The sequence below is a fragment of the Cololabis saira genome, chromosome 1 (genome assembly GCF_033807715.1).
Source record: "Cololabis saira isolate AMF1-May2022 chromosome 1, fColSai1.1, whole genome shotgun sequence".
In the NCBI taxonomy this organism is placed as follows: Eukaryota; Metazoa; Chordata; class Actinopteri; order Beloniformes; family Belonidae; genus Cololabis; species Cololabis saira.
In genome coordinates, this window is record NC_084587.1 from 11,192,064 (window position 1) to 11,206,440 (window position 14,377).

Below are 14,377 nucleotides of genomic sequence, written 5' to 3' on the forward strand. Positions count from 1 at the left end.
TAAAAAGTCTTCAGGTCAATTCATCGTAAAATTGAGCAGGTGCTGAATGCAGCTGAGAGATTTAGTCTATGGTGGAAATACAATGGTACAAGATTCATTTGAATCAGTGGAAATACATATGTACATATATGTATGTATGTTGGTTTTATGTAACCCATGTAGGCTCTGAGTGAAGCAGTGAAGGTGCTCTGCCCCAGACAGTGTAATCAACCTGAGTCTGCCATTACTCAGCGAGTGGATTTGACCACTGGTCATTTAGTAAAGCTGAAGACTAGACGCTTGCACTAAACCCCGTCATTGGTGTGACTTCACTCCCTGTGGCTGTAATTGGCTCTTCAGGGAGTGGGCACCCTATAAAAGTCAAAGCTCTGTGCCCGATAAGATACGATCAGCTGGAGTCATTTCATCGTGAACCTTCATTGTTTGATCTTCTCTCTTCTGTGTTTGTCTGTAATTCAGAGGGTGAGTTGATAAATATTTGTCCAATGGAAAGATCTAGAGGGACTTCTTCAGAATTTATAATGATGAATGTTGTCTATGTAGGACAAAAATGAAACTTGCCATCCTGTGCCTGTGTCTGGCTAGCACCGCCTGCGCTGTACCAGTAAGTAGTCACATGCCACTTTCATACGAAAACAATCTTCATTTTCCTAGAATATGTCTAATTTTCATCTGTTTCACCAATATCTGTTTGTATTTTTAGTATCAGTACCTTCCACATTATGCAGGTTCCAGACCGCAGGCACCACTGACACAGGTAATCAAGCTTAGCCTGCAGTGTTAAACTTCAGGTTTTTATTTATATTCGAGTTTTGATAAATGAAATAACATAGAAATATTGCTATAGAAGATTGACAGTGTGGTGACAATTATGTTTTATTTTCTTTACTATTAATTTAGGTGAAAAATTCCCTCACAGCTGGTTTCCCACAAATAGGAGTTCCTGGAGCTTATAGTGTGGAAATGGTATGTCACACTCATTTTTTTTAAAACACCCCATTCGTCTTTTGAATTACACATAAATTAAGCATACCTTCTGTATGGATGCTGTTGACGCTGTTCACCATACCCATGTACTTTTGTGCTTTTGTTAAGTACTACCCTCACGGATTTTTCGGCGGTGCAACTGGAGCAAACCAAGGACAGGTAAGAATACATAGATTTCTCTCGCTCTCCTTTTTCTAATAAATATGGGTCAAAACAAGCATTCAGTTTTTATGGTCCCCGATTGTGGAACAGCCTCCCGGAGAACCTCAGGGCCGCAGAGACTGTTGATGTTTTTAAAAAGAGGCTCAAGACCCATCTCTTTAATCAGGCTTTTAACTGACTCATTTAACTCTTTTAAATTTCTTATGCTCACCCTTATTTTTATTGGATCTTACTACTCTGTTTTATATTTAGTTTATCCTTTTTTATCATAATTTATTTTCATTGTTTTATCTTAAAGGAGCTGTATGTAAGAGCAATAATAAAATGAGTCATAAAATGACCCCGATATGTCAACAGACATTTAAAAATCATGTTCATTTCAAATACTTATGTCACTGACAACAGCACTCAAGCCAGGATATTCCAGTTTAAAAAGAGGAGTTGCAGCCCTCAACTGATGTTTATGTTGTCATTTTTTGTTTTGGCCTGAAGCTCCACCCTCCACCTATCTCCCAATCACCAAGTCAGTATTGTTTCTGAAGCTCCACCCTCCACCTATCTCCCAATCACCAAGTCAGTATTGTTTCGGCATCCGGGTTGCCAGCTCGGCTCTAATTATCTCAGCCATGGCAGCCTACGTTCCTGCTGCATTCTGCAGCCTACCTGGCAACCTCTGGTCGGGGGGAGGAGGGGGAGGGTACACGCCGCTCAACAATATTTTGAAAGTGACTGCAGTACCAGTTTTGGCCATTTCTTACAGACGGCTCCTTTAATGTTTTATCTAAATATTTTAGTCGTTATTTATGGTCTATTTTATACATTTTACTGTCTTATTCCTTTAGTTTTTAATGTCTTGCTTTTTAGACATACTTTTAGGATTTTATGTTATGTTATACTCTTTTAAACTCTTTTACTGTATTTTATCCTGCTTTCTTGTAGCTTTTATCTCCAGTGTTTCCTCATGGGGAGCCTCCATGCTGGGAGTGACTCTGGCCTGCAGGGGGTCGTCCTGGGGGTCGTCCTGGCCTGGATGGTTGTGGAGCTCTGCACCACGGCTTCACCGCTGTGGTGTGGACTCCTCTATCCGTCCGGGCCGGGATGGTCTCTGTGCCCCCCCCCCCCCTTGTAGCTGCGGGCTATGAGACCTCCTGGCGTGGACGGCTCCCTGTTACCGTTTCCTCACCTGGATCCTCTGTGCCTAGCCATGTCTGCACCGTGTGTCTGCTTGTGTCTGTCTGTGTGTGTGCGGGGAGGGGGGGGGGGGCATTAATACATTTTATGTTTATGTTTTATGGAAAGCACTTTGTGTTACATTTTTTGTATGAAAGGTGCTTTACAAATAAAGTTTGATTTGATTTGATTTCAAAACATGACATAACTGGCTTTGCTTTTTGTTGATTTCTTTCTTTGTAGAGCGTTGGATTTATCAAGTACTCCATTCCACAGCCACCAGGCAGACAGAGTTTGGAAGTCGTAAGTGTTCATGTTCTTCTACTAAGTGTTTGTTTGATATGATAAAGCACTTGTAGAAGAAGGTTTATTAATGTTTATTTTTACATTTACAGATGTACCCCTACGACTTTGCTCAACAAAGGGTAAAGGTTTATATTTGATATGCCTTCTCATGGATTCATGCAAAAATGATAGTAATGATAATATGTGACAGGACTGAGTAAAATATTTATTTATTTTTGCACCAGATACTGCAGCACATTCCTCCAATGACAAATCGCCCTGTCATGCAAGACGTGAGACTTTTTTGTTGTTGTTAGAATTCCAAAGATCCATTTTCAGATTTCAGATTTTTTGACAAACATATTTCATTTACTGTCTGTATTTGTTTCTCACAGGTTCTCCCATTTGAATATCAACCTCAAAATCCCCAGCAAGGCATGAATGTAAGAAACAATGAAAAAAGGATTTATGCATACATACTGTATATATGTTTATTTGAAAGAGTGACAAAAGTTTGGACACACTTTTCCAATTAATTTGCATGGCAAAGTGTGTCCAAACTTTGAACCTGTAGATTGTGTGTGTATGTGTGTTTCTATGTATGCTTTGAACCAGATTACTTAAATTGTTCCCAATTTCCTTTTTTTCACGTTTCTTCTTCCAGATGCCATCCTTTGATGCCAATGCTATTCCATCCCAAAATCCACTGCAGCCACTCCAACAGGACCAGCCCACACAGACGAGCCAGGTAACCTTAAATTACCTTTACAAAGAAACAAAAGAAACAGTACTGATACACGGATATAAAATGAAAGTGAAATAAAGCTTCCTTTTCTGTCATTGCAGGTGCCACCAAAAATGTGAAGAGTGATTTATTCCTCCTCAGATGTCTTCATCTGAAAACAACTTTGACATTTTTTTTTCATGAATGCAGAAATAATAATGGGATAAATAGGAATGTTAGGACATTGACATATAACAGGATCATCTGCATAGTTTGAATTATTTCTGAAGAACTATTTGACTCACTTTTCCTTTAATAAACTTGAACCTGTTGTAGGCATGTAGACTATAAAATTAACTCACATGCTGTATGCTGAATTTTCACATTATCTTCATATTATTTATTTCTAACCTCTTTTTATGTCATTTTCTTTTAAGAAATAAACTCTATGAAGCAATGTTATTTGCAGTTTTCCTTTTTCTTTGAATCTTTTGGAAAATTGTCATTGTTTATACATGGTAGCCAGAGGTGATAATGGTACAACTGTACTGTCAGCTGACATTGAAGCCAAGCGTTTGTATTTAGGGTCTACCAGAGATATCATTGGGCTGACAAATGGAGCCCATGTGAGATTGTCTGGTGTAAATTGCACATTTGGGCCCACTTGTGTGGTCAGCCCCCACTTGTGTGGTTAGCCCAAGTGGATAAGACGTCTATTGGGGTTGAATCCATAACCATTTCTTACCCTGGCCCCATTTTTTTAGCACATTAATGTCGCAGATAGGTCTCACATATAAATATAGTTGGCTCACCTAGCTCCAGGTACAATGCAACCTAAACCATAACATTTGGAGTTTAAACCAAAACTAAGCTGGGAGTTGGACCTGACTGCATTGTAGGAACAAAGACAGGTTTAACAGTTAAACTGGTGAAAATCTAGAAATGCACTTTATTGTACAGATTAACCTTGTGAATTCAGTACTATGAAATTACATATCTTGAAAACTGATTTAACATACATCAAAAATAATATCTATTTACCATAGTAAATTAATAGTATCCATTGAATCCTACCACCATTAATGTGTTTGAATACAAACTGATTTGATAATTTAATTTTAACCAGCTAATCAACACTTAGGTTGGAGTGCGTAAGAAGGATAGTCACTGAAATGAACCGACAATTTAAGGAACTCTTCAAGTTACACAGACTGGCAAGACATGAAAGGAAATCCTAATAGCCTCGACGAGTGACTCAAGTCTGTCAAATGCGGTTGCAAGCTGATCAAAAGCTAACAGGCAGAACAGTACAACATAATTATTAGTCTAAAATGAACATCAGCAAAAGCCAAAAAGCTACAACATGGCATTCCTCCACCCATGAAATCAGTCAAACATTGGGCAATTTACCAGCTGGTAGGTTGTAATTAATGTCTATAGTTGTACATGAGCCGTGGACAGGAGCAGGTGCAGGTGCAGTTCATTGATGCAAATACTTTAAAAAAGCCTTGTTGAAATTGGCAGCTATAGCCATCTTCAGCAACAATTCTCACATTTTCTTTTTCAAAGTAAAAAGGCAAACTTACCATTCTCAAGCTAAATTATGATTTTAACAAATCATTTTAGGAGATTCCTTGAGTATAGACCCAACAGAGCTGAGACGCAAAGGCCTTATTGAAGCAAAATGAACACTGATATGGCAAGATTTGCTCAACAACCAAATGTGCACTGTGCTCAACAAGCCAGGAAATGTCACCGCTCCTGCCAAATCGTTTGATAGCGATAGAAAACAGCACAGTGACAGTCATTCTCCAGCAGGTCAAATCCAGTCAGGTATTAGGCAATAGTTGACATTAACATTTTTGTGTGTGCTTACACATGTGCATGCCTGTTTCCACACTGTGATCTCCCTGAATACCTGTTGCCCTAGGAATGTCTATATTTTTGTTGTTCTCTCTTTTAGAGGCTGCGTGCGAGTAAATGAGGCTAAATAAATAATGTAACTGGTGTGTAGGGTGAGATACATGTCTCCTTGGCAGATTAGATAGAAAGAGTTATCGTCATTACACAAAAACTGTACAACAAAATTAGAAGTGTAGTCTGTAAAGGCATTTTTGGCATCCAGTCATAAATAGTATATACATGGCATTTTAGAAAGTATATAAAACATTTTTTTTCCTACCGGTACATCAATCAAACACCCTTAAAATACCTGGCAGACATCAAGTCTCTGTTGATGCTGAGTTCAGAGATCTGATGGCCCATGAGAAGAAACGGTTTTTGAGTCTGTTAGCGCTTGCCTTTATACTCTACAGTTTCCCAGAGGCGATACTGTGAACAGGTGGCGCTCTGGGTGGTGAGTGTCTTTAAGGATACTTCTGACTTTCAGGAGTTAGAAGTGTCCTTGAGGATACTTCTGACTCTGGAGAGGCAGCAGGCCCTGGAGAAGTCTGGGAGGGGAGGGTAGTGGGCAATTTATGATTTTCTGTACTTGTTCTAGTGACAGTCTGCAGCATTTTCCTGTCAAAAGCAGAGGAGCTGGTATACCACGAAGTGATGCACTACATAACATGGTCTTGGTGGTATTGCGGTAGAACGATAGTAGCAGTTTTTTTCGAAGCATCTCAATTAAGTGCAATCATTGCACTTAATGTATGATATGTATGTCCCAAGAAACATAAAGGTCTAAATCCTCTGTCCTCCTTCCCTAGACATCTATAAAGTAAGTAAGATGCATATATAACCCTTGGTTTTAGATGCATCTTACTTTAGGAGGTTCCTGGCTCTATCAGTTTCTGGATTTCATCCGTATAAGGTGTCTTCTCTACACCCATAATTAGCCCAATGACAGTTGTGTCAAGTCTTGTGGTTTGTGGATGGTCTGTAAAACAAGTCTTTGATCCAGGCAAAGGTGGGGGAAGGAAGTCCAAATCATGGTCGTTTGTCAGCCAGGCTTTTTTGGAATTATTGTGTTGAAGGCAGAAATATTATCAACAAAGAACACCCTTACATTGCTCCTACCTGCTCTGGGCCGGGCAAGAACTTTGTGAAGGATACTGATGGCATCCTCTGTTGATAACCTTTGATAACCTGATAACCTTTTATGTAATATGATTCAGCATGGGTTTTAGTTTGGATCAACTTGGATGTTCTTATTTACTTTTAACATTATCCGTGTGGCTTTTTATACATATAAAACAAGTCCAGGTTTTGATGTTCAAAGTTGTCCCTGCTACTGTATTTAAAACAAACTTGTAGCTCAACAAGAGCTCCTTGTGGCCATTTAGCCTTGGAAGTGTGCCTGAATGTCATCCTGACAGCGGGATCAATGGGAAATGCAGTGACAGTGACAGGATCTAACACTCCCAGCAGAGTGCAGGATCCGTGGGCCCAGCCATGACTCCTTAATAATGAGAACGTAGCCAACTGCTTTCGAATTTTAAGTAAAGGCCTAACCAGGGACAGGGGTTGCAAATTAGCTCTGGCTAGAAACCTGTATGTGTGACATCTGTTTTGTATTTTTTATGAAATAATGTTTGATACATTTGTCCCTGTTCAATAAACGTAATAATAAATAATAATAATAAAAACAACAGTCTAAATGTTGGACTTTCCTCTAAATAAGATATCCCAAAATATTGGAGTATTTTTGGAAGAAAACCCATGGGCAACTTGAAAATTGCCAAACATAAGGGGGCAGCACAGGGAGCTAACTGACCTAAGCATTTCTTCTCTCCCCTCAAAAGTGGAAGGAGAGTTTATCAATCAAACTGGCTTTGAGGCTCCACTGACCTCCACCGCACCTTTCCTTGACATCAAACCCTTATCCTAACCACTCAGGAGGTCACGAGTTCCAATCTATGGTGGAGGTCAGTGGAGCTCTCAGTGGATCTAGAGGAATTGTGACAGTGAAAAGGATTTAAAGGGGACCTATTATGAAAAACAGGTTTTTTTCTTGTTTTAACATAAAGTGGTCTCCCCTCACCCTGCCAACACAGAAAAGATGAAATCCCATGAATTTCTGCAAAGTCTTTACCCCCGCCCTGCAGAATCTTCCAGTGTCATGTGACTTCTACGGCCCGTAGATCTGCGCCTATGGTGATGTCACCATAGGCGCTCATTTCCATAGGTCGGCCTCCGCTGCTGAAACCACGCCCACAACCAGCTCTCTCCGCCGGCTGGAGCTTCAGCCATTGTTTAGAAGCGGTGACTGTTTCCACCGCGAGGGAGAGTTAAAATGAGGTTTTGCATCGACATTTTCCCGTCATAAAAGGATCAGTGCCCACAGTATGGACCCGGCAACTGCACACGAGTCAGCGGTAAGTGACGTTAATTTTTTTATGTTATTTATATTTGTATGATCTTTGCATGGGCTAAGTATTTAGCTCAGCTCCGGAGCACCGGGGCCGCATACGGAGCTGCCGGAGCTGCTCACAGACTGGACCGTCGAGGAGCCCCGGGCGCCGGCGGCTCCGAACCCGGGGGCTCCGGGTTCGGGGCTCCGGGCGCCGGCGGCTCTATTAGTACCGTAATACATTTTTCTTCTCTTTATGGTTTCAGATCTGCCAAGCAATGCACCTGAAGCTGTTCAACGACACCTTCAGAAGACGCACGGTCCTTCCTTGAGCCAGCAATAGTGCATAAATGTTATTTATATATTTTAACAATAAAGTTGCCATTTGTGAAAATTCAGTGTTGTGATTTCTTTACAGTTAACATGATCCATTTGTCTTGTAACATAAATGAAATGAAGAATTGGAGTAAAGAACTGTGCTGTAACTGTTTAGAATTAAATTAAGTCTTCCTGTGTGAAGACGAGGTGACTAAAGGCTGATTTATGGTTCCGCGTTACACCAACACAGAGTCTACGGCGTAGGGTACGCGTCGATTTAACGCAGAACCGTGGAACACGCTTTGTGTACGCAGCCGCTGCTCTTCTCCCCGGAGCGACGCTTTGTCTCCTCCCCTGCTACACGTCATTCAAGCAGCCAATCAGCACAGATCCTCATTATCATAGCCTCCCCGCCCCTAAAATGAAGCACAGAAAAAGGCTTTAGAAGCGGTAAAACTAGAGACATGGCCCACAGGCTGAATTTCTGATTTATGTAGAAAAAACAAGCTTTAGCTTGTTTTTAAGACATTCAAGGCCTTTTTAAAATATACATTAAATGCCATAATATGTCCCCTTTAATAATTGATTGAAGACAAAACAATAGAGAGGCAGTAGCTGAGGTTTTGTGCCATTTTCTGTGGTTCCCCCTACAGGTGTAGAGGTAAAAGTGCTTATTCCACACTGTCAAGATCTATTCTTGTTTGATCTCTGAAGGCTCTTACAAACTGCATGATTTTTGGCTTTCTCAGATGAAAGATGGCCACTGTGAAAGAACCATGTCAATTTTTGTCATCAGTGGGCAAATCGGCTGTCTCACATTGTGCAATGTGAGTGATGCTACAATGACTGTCACACTGGTCTTGCGACCAAAGACTTCCTGATTTAATCTTCTGACCGTGCCTGAACTGACCGGCCAATTGAAATGTAACTTGAAATGACATACAGTATTAATGCAATCTACTGCAATTCCTTCAAAAGAAAAGAAAGAGAAACATAAAATAAACTAAGCTTTATGAGACTGAGAAAGTATCAGACTTGGTGGAGTGCCGGTAACAGAAGTCAATACTATGAAAACATTGCACATAACATTTGTATCTGAAGCCTGGGTCACAGCACGGTATACTACTCGCAAAACTGACATCCAAAATTGTGTTGTTTTTTTTCTCTGAACCATGACCGGGAACATTCTCCTCCACCAATTAATTATTTTCTAAAAGGATTTTCAACACATATAAGAGCACAATAGCAGTTCATTTTCACTTTTTGTATATTTACCGCTTCGCATGCTGACAACATCCGCCTGCATCAGCTCTACGACAAAAGTGTCCATCAGCATAAAGTCTGTACACACTGCTCCTGATGTCTTACCCAAGATTAAGCAGATCCAAGTACTACAGCGGCTGCACAAATTCTGCAGTCTGCAGAAGCCTTTAATCAGTCACTCTTTTTTTTCCTCCTGTCGCAAGTAAATTTATCTGGCTTTTGCTTACAATAGGGACTAAAAACAAACACAAGAAATTGACACTTTCAAAAAGTAAATTAAATATCCCTTCAAATAAATTGAAACTAATATTTTTAGATTAATTATTATATATTTATGTTTTAAGATAGGCTGCTTTAAAGAAACACCAGAGTTACTTATTCCCCAATAACCTGAACATAAAATTGGACTTATAAATAGATTACAAAAGAAAACAGCATTTTCTATTCTCACATTCAGTTTCCAACTTAATGTACTACTAATGGACCTCTATGTTAGTTTTGTCAACGTTTTCCTCATCATGGTAAGACTTGAACATTTGTCCTCCTTTACAATCATGCCGTTTTTTTTTTACTTAAATGATGCTCAGATATGCAATTTTTGGTTGCGGCCTCTGCATTTTCATTTCCAACCCTTTAATTAGTGACTCTGACAGAAGAGTATCATCAGCTGTAAGAGAAAAAAGAAATTCTAACCAATGATTTGAATTGTGTTTATAATTAAGATATGAAAAAGGAAACACAATGAAGGAGGCTTTGTTTGACCACCGTAATCACCACAGGAAATGGACAAAACAAATAAATTGAATAAACAGATTGATTTCTTCACAGTAACAGTCATAGAAAAAAAACACCATCAAGTAAAAGATCCTTCTGATAGCAGCTTCCCCGGGGACAGAAGCCTGTCGCAACACGGTTTAAAACATCTCCCTTGAAATACACTTATAAAACACAGGTGCCATCTTCTCACGCAATAACTGTTTTCTTTGACTTTTTTTCGTTTTCTTGACAGGGTTTCTATCCTGGAATTCAATAAACTTCTATCAACAACAGGAGAAAAGAAAACGACTTTAAAGGACTTCTCTTGTCACAACTGAAGTAATTTATAGTATATACTCCTCTGTGATGGAGTCTGCAGTTAAATAAAAAAAAGAAAGGAAGCCAAAAGGGGTGATTGCTGTAGGCCATGTGTCTCTCTAATACACAGTCAAAAATGAAAGAGTGGTGGGGCAATAATTTTACATAATAATCATTTTTGTGAACTTTAAAAATAACCCACATGATTCCTAGAATTTGTATTTTTGACAGTATCTAAAATTACATTGTGATAATATAATACCAGTTGAACATTGTATTGACTATGATAACAAAAAATATAAAGATCTTTAATATCTACATTTGTTTTCCATTTTAAGGTTATTAACTCATGTTATTCTGACAGCTGAGCCCTGTCTCACTTCTCTTTTTAATCTTTATGATAATTCTGATACAATTTAAGGAAAGTTGAGTCTCATGGTCTGGGGATTATGCTTTGACATTATTAATATAATATATATGCTTTGCACAGTTTGTTCAGTTCTCGTGTTTTTTTATGTTTTAAGCCTTGGGATAAATTGAATTCAAGATTCTTCTTATGACATATAGAGCTTTAAATAGCCATTACAAAATGCTTAACTTATAGGTAAAACAGGAAAATAAAAAAAATATAAAAACTTTTTTTAATTCCCTAGATCTACCTTCAATAGGAGAACATCAAAACCATGCCTTAACATCACAGATTACAAAAAAAAGATTTGGGGAATGCATTGATTAAACTGAAAAATAATAGAAACACCAGAAAGTGGTGGTCCAACAGTCAAATGGTACAAAGCCTGTGGGGAAAATCTGAACCCAGTCCTTCTAAATTGGTTCAACTGGACAATGGAGAACATGTCATTCCCAGCACCATGGACTGAAGCAGTTATTTCTGTTAACCAGAAACAGGGCAATAATAAGGTGTTACATAGCTCATATAGATTAATTTCAATTTTAAATCAAGACTACAAGCTATATGCCTCCATTTTGCCCCAAATATACAGTATGACTCCTTATACCTTCGTACTTTACTTAGAACTTTGAGCACGAGCAAAAAGAGAAAACAGTAGTATTCAAGGAATTCTGGGCAATTATATAGAACACAAAATAGCAATGCATGCAGATGATATTTTGCTATACATAAGTAATCCAAATAATTGACTCCCTGCTATTCCAGATCTCCTTGACTCCTTTGGAACATAAGGTTACAAGCTCCACATGCAAAACATGTTTAACATTTAATTATAACCCATCACTTGCACTTAGGCAAAGAGAAAAGAATACACATTGACTAGTCTCAAAATGCCATTAAATAGCAGTTTAGCTTGAAAGAAATTTTGAAAAATGAAGCACTTATTGAACCTAATGAATAAACACAATTAATTTCCATCCATCCATCTTTTGTTGATTGATAATCTTTTAGAATCATCAATTAACCTAGCATGCATGTTTTTGGACTGTGGGAGGAGCACCCAGAAGGAACCCATGCAAGCACCGGGAGAACATGCAAACACTAAACCACCGTACTGCCCCCAATTAGTACCCCTAAATCGATGAAACTTTACCAATGTATTGTAAAAGGTATAGAGGAAATACCACAACATGGATCAAGGAGAGATGGGAGAAAGAGCAAACACTGCTTACACTGAGAAAAGATTTGTTGAATGCAAAATGGGGAAAATGGACGATGGACTTATTGGAATAAGGAATAGAATATGGTCTGCGTCAATTATTTGTTCAATCTCTTTTTTTGTTCTTATTTGGAGCATAAAGTGGTGTGAATCAATTTTGTTCTGATTTAATGTATTCTTTTGTTTACAGTTCCTCTTCATTATGTAAAATACTACTTGGGATGAGATATTCACGAAGAAATACACAATATGGTATATACAGGGCTGTACAGTGCGACAGTTTTCATCGCATTTGCGAATAAAAATCATCCGGTGCGAAGAGAAATATGTATCCACTCGCATTTGTGCGAGTGAGTTGCGCTGGGGTCATGTTAAAAAAAGTTTGAAAATCATTATGAATGTCTCTTGACCTACATCAGCCTTTCTCAACCGGGGTGTCGTCAAAAAAATTACCTATTCTGACATTTCATATATAAATACCGTATTTTCGCGACCATACGGCCGGGGCGCCATGTGGAAAGGCTATTAATACTATTAATACATCCATGATCCGACCGCGCGTGGCGACTGCGCCTCGACTAGCGGACCAAAATCTTCCTCCGCTCAGAAGAAAGTAGTACCTTTTTGAAGTCCCGATCACGGGACTCTAGCGGGGTTTTGAGCTCTGAACTTTTAAGTCTGGTGTAGAGTTAAGCCTTACCTTATTAAATTAAACCTTTTTCGGGTCGTGAGTAGGATAAACAGAGGACAACTTCTGCTGAGTTTGAGAGTACTTTACTGTCCGCTCAACAGCGTAGGATTTTAGAACATCAACACAGCAGCTAGTGCTGTATCACTCCGCCCAATCTAAAACATATAAGCGCTACAGATAAACTGACTAGTGTCATTATAGTCCCTGATTTACATCAGAATATAAAGAATATATTTATAAAATAATGAACCCTGAATTACCAAAATAACCTTAACAAAAATAAATCTCCTCTTACACTTATAAGGTGAGCATGAATCAATCTTTTTTCTGATGTAAAATTGTATGTATTTATTTACTTTTATTTATTTATTTAATTTTAGTTGTTACATTTCTGGAAAATAAAAAAGTCAAATCATACATGAGAGAAACTATTCAGTTTGTGGCAAAATATTTTTATTGTATGAAACTGAAGATGCATAATGCAAACCTGACATTTACTTTTAGTTCAGTTTGTGGAAAATGGTTGGCCTGGCTTTCTCTTTCTTAAAAACGTAAACAATTATAAAGCATTATAAACTGTAACAATACAGCAAACGCACAGTATTGTTTTGTATTTTGTGTCTTTCAAATAAAAGACCATTTTTTCTAGTCATATGTTCCTCATTCAAGGTTGTTAAAAAAATACTGCTATAATATCGTATCGTTATCGTGACTCAAAATATCGTGTATCGTACCGTATCGTGAGATTAGCGTATCGTTACACCCCTACTAACTGTCCACCCGGGTGTGCTAGTAAATTTTTATTTGTGCTACTAAAATTTTTAACTTGCTAGCACCAGTGCTACCATTCAAAAAAGTAAACGTACAGCCCTGTATATAGTATGTTTTATTTAGATGTTGATGATGTCAGGTGCATGACCATCTATCTTCTATCTTATCTGTAATTTCTGTATGTAAATACCTTCAATTTGACACACATAACCAATTGCAAATAACACAAAATGAATAAATTGACATTAAACCCAATTAATTTGTCCTTATTGTTACTGTTAAGAGTAACTTATTTACCTGAGTAACTTATCAACTCACAGCTGTCTTAAAATAACTCTCACAAACCAAAGTTAATAACACATTAATTATGAAGAATATAAACGGGCCTATTATCCGGAGTATCACTCTTAACACTCGTTACATTACTTGAGACCGGGTGCTGTGATTACAGTCTATTTAAGCTTCTACTCATTGAAAACCGGCATTCACGGTGATAGCATTCCGTTAGCCGCTAGCATGCTAACGTTAGCTCTGGTCGCGGCTCATTTGACGCTCAGCAAACACATTTTCTACCCCACTCTTCGTCATAATACCCTCCCGCAACCCACAGCATCATATAAAAACACCCCACAGTCATTTAGTCCGGCGACTATTACATACCTGTACAGAAAATGTGACAGAAATGTTTCAGTCTCACACAATGGTGCATTTTCGCGGTACTGTAATATGACGTCAGACCGCCCGCGCCCTCTAGTGGCCTTTGTCTGGAATAGATAGAGTGGTCTTTGCACTGGGAATAGATATGATTTAATACTGCAGCACATAAACTGTAAAATCGTGTTCTTAAACATACGTTTAAAAAAAAATGGAGGGGGCTATGACGAGGGTTTTACATATGAATTTAGGTGCTTTGCTGTTTTGTTTTGATCTGGGGGGAACACTCTGTTTTACAAAAGACAAAATAGTGGAAACAGAACACCCAACAATAATATAAGGGTCACATTTACTAT

General features: G+C 38.5%; 1 protein-coding gene across 1 annotated transcript; it reads left to right on the forward strand.

Moving 5' to 3' along the window:
- The first annotated feature begins 391 nt into the window (after positions 1-391).
- Positions 392-3,790, forward strand: scpp5 (secretory calcium-binding phosphoprotein 5). The gene is made up of 11 exons (XM_061729854.1): positions 392-462; positions 544-604; positions 704-757; positions 901-966; positions 1,096-1,146; positions 2,563-2,622; positions 2,715-2,744; positions 2,850-2,897; positions 3,000-3,047; positions 3,269-3,352; positions 3,451-3,790. Exons 2-11 carry the CDS (start codon positions 551-553, stop codon positions 3,466-3,468), a joined length of 513 nt encoding a protein of 170 aa, XP_061585838.1. The 5' UTR covers positions 392-462; positions 544-550; the 3' UTR covers positions 3,469-3,790.
- Positions 3,791-14,377: the final 10,587 nt, after the last annotated feature.

Bases quoted from the DNA above. Each gene is read 5' to 3' on its own strand.
- scpp5 (XM_061729854.1), top strand. From the start codon at position 551: ATGAAACTTGCCATCCTGTGCCTGTGTCTGGCTAGCACCGCCTGCGCT. The intron at 1,147-2,562 runs GTAAGAATACAT...CTTTCTTTGTAG, and splicing joins CTGGAGCAAACCAAGGACAG to AGCGTTGGATTTATCAAGTA. The intron at 2,898-2,999 runs GTGAGACTTTTT...TGTTTCTCACAG, and splicing joins ATCGCCCTGTCATGCAAGAC to GTTCTCCCATTTGAATATCA.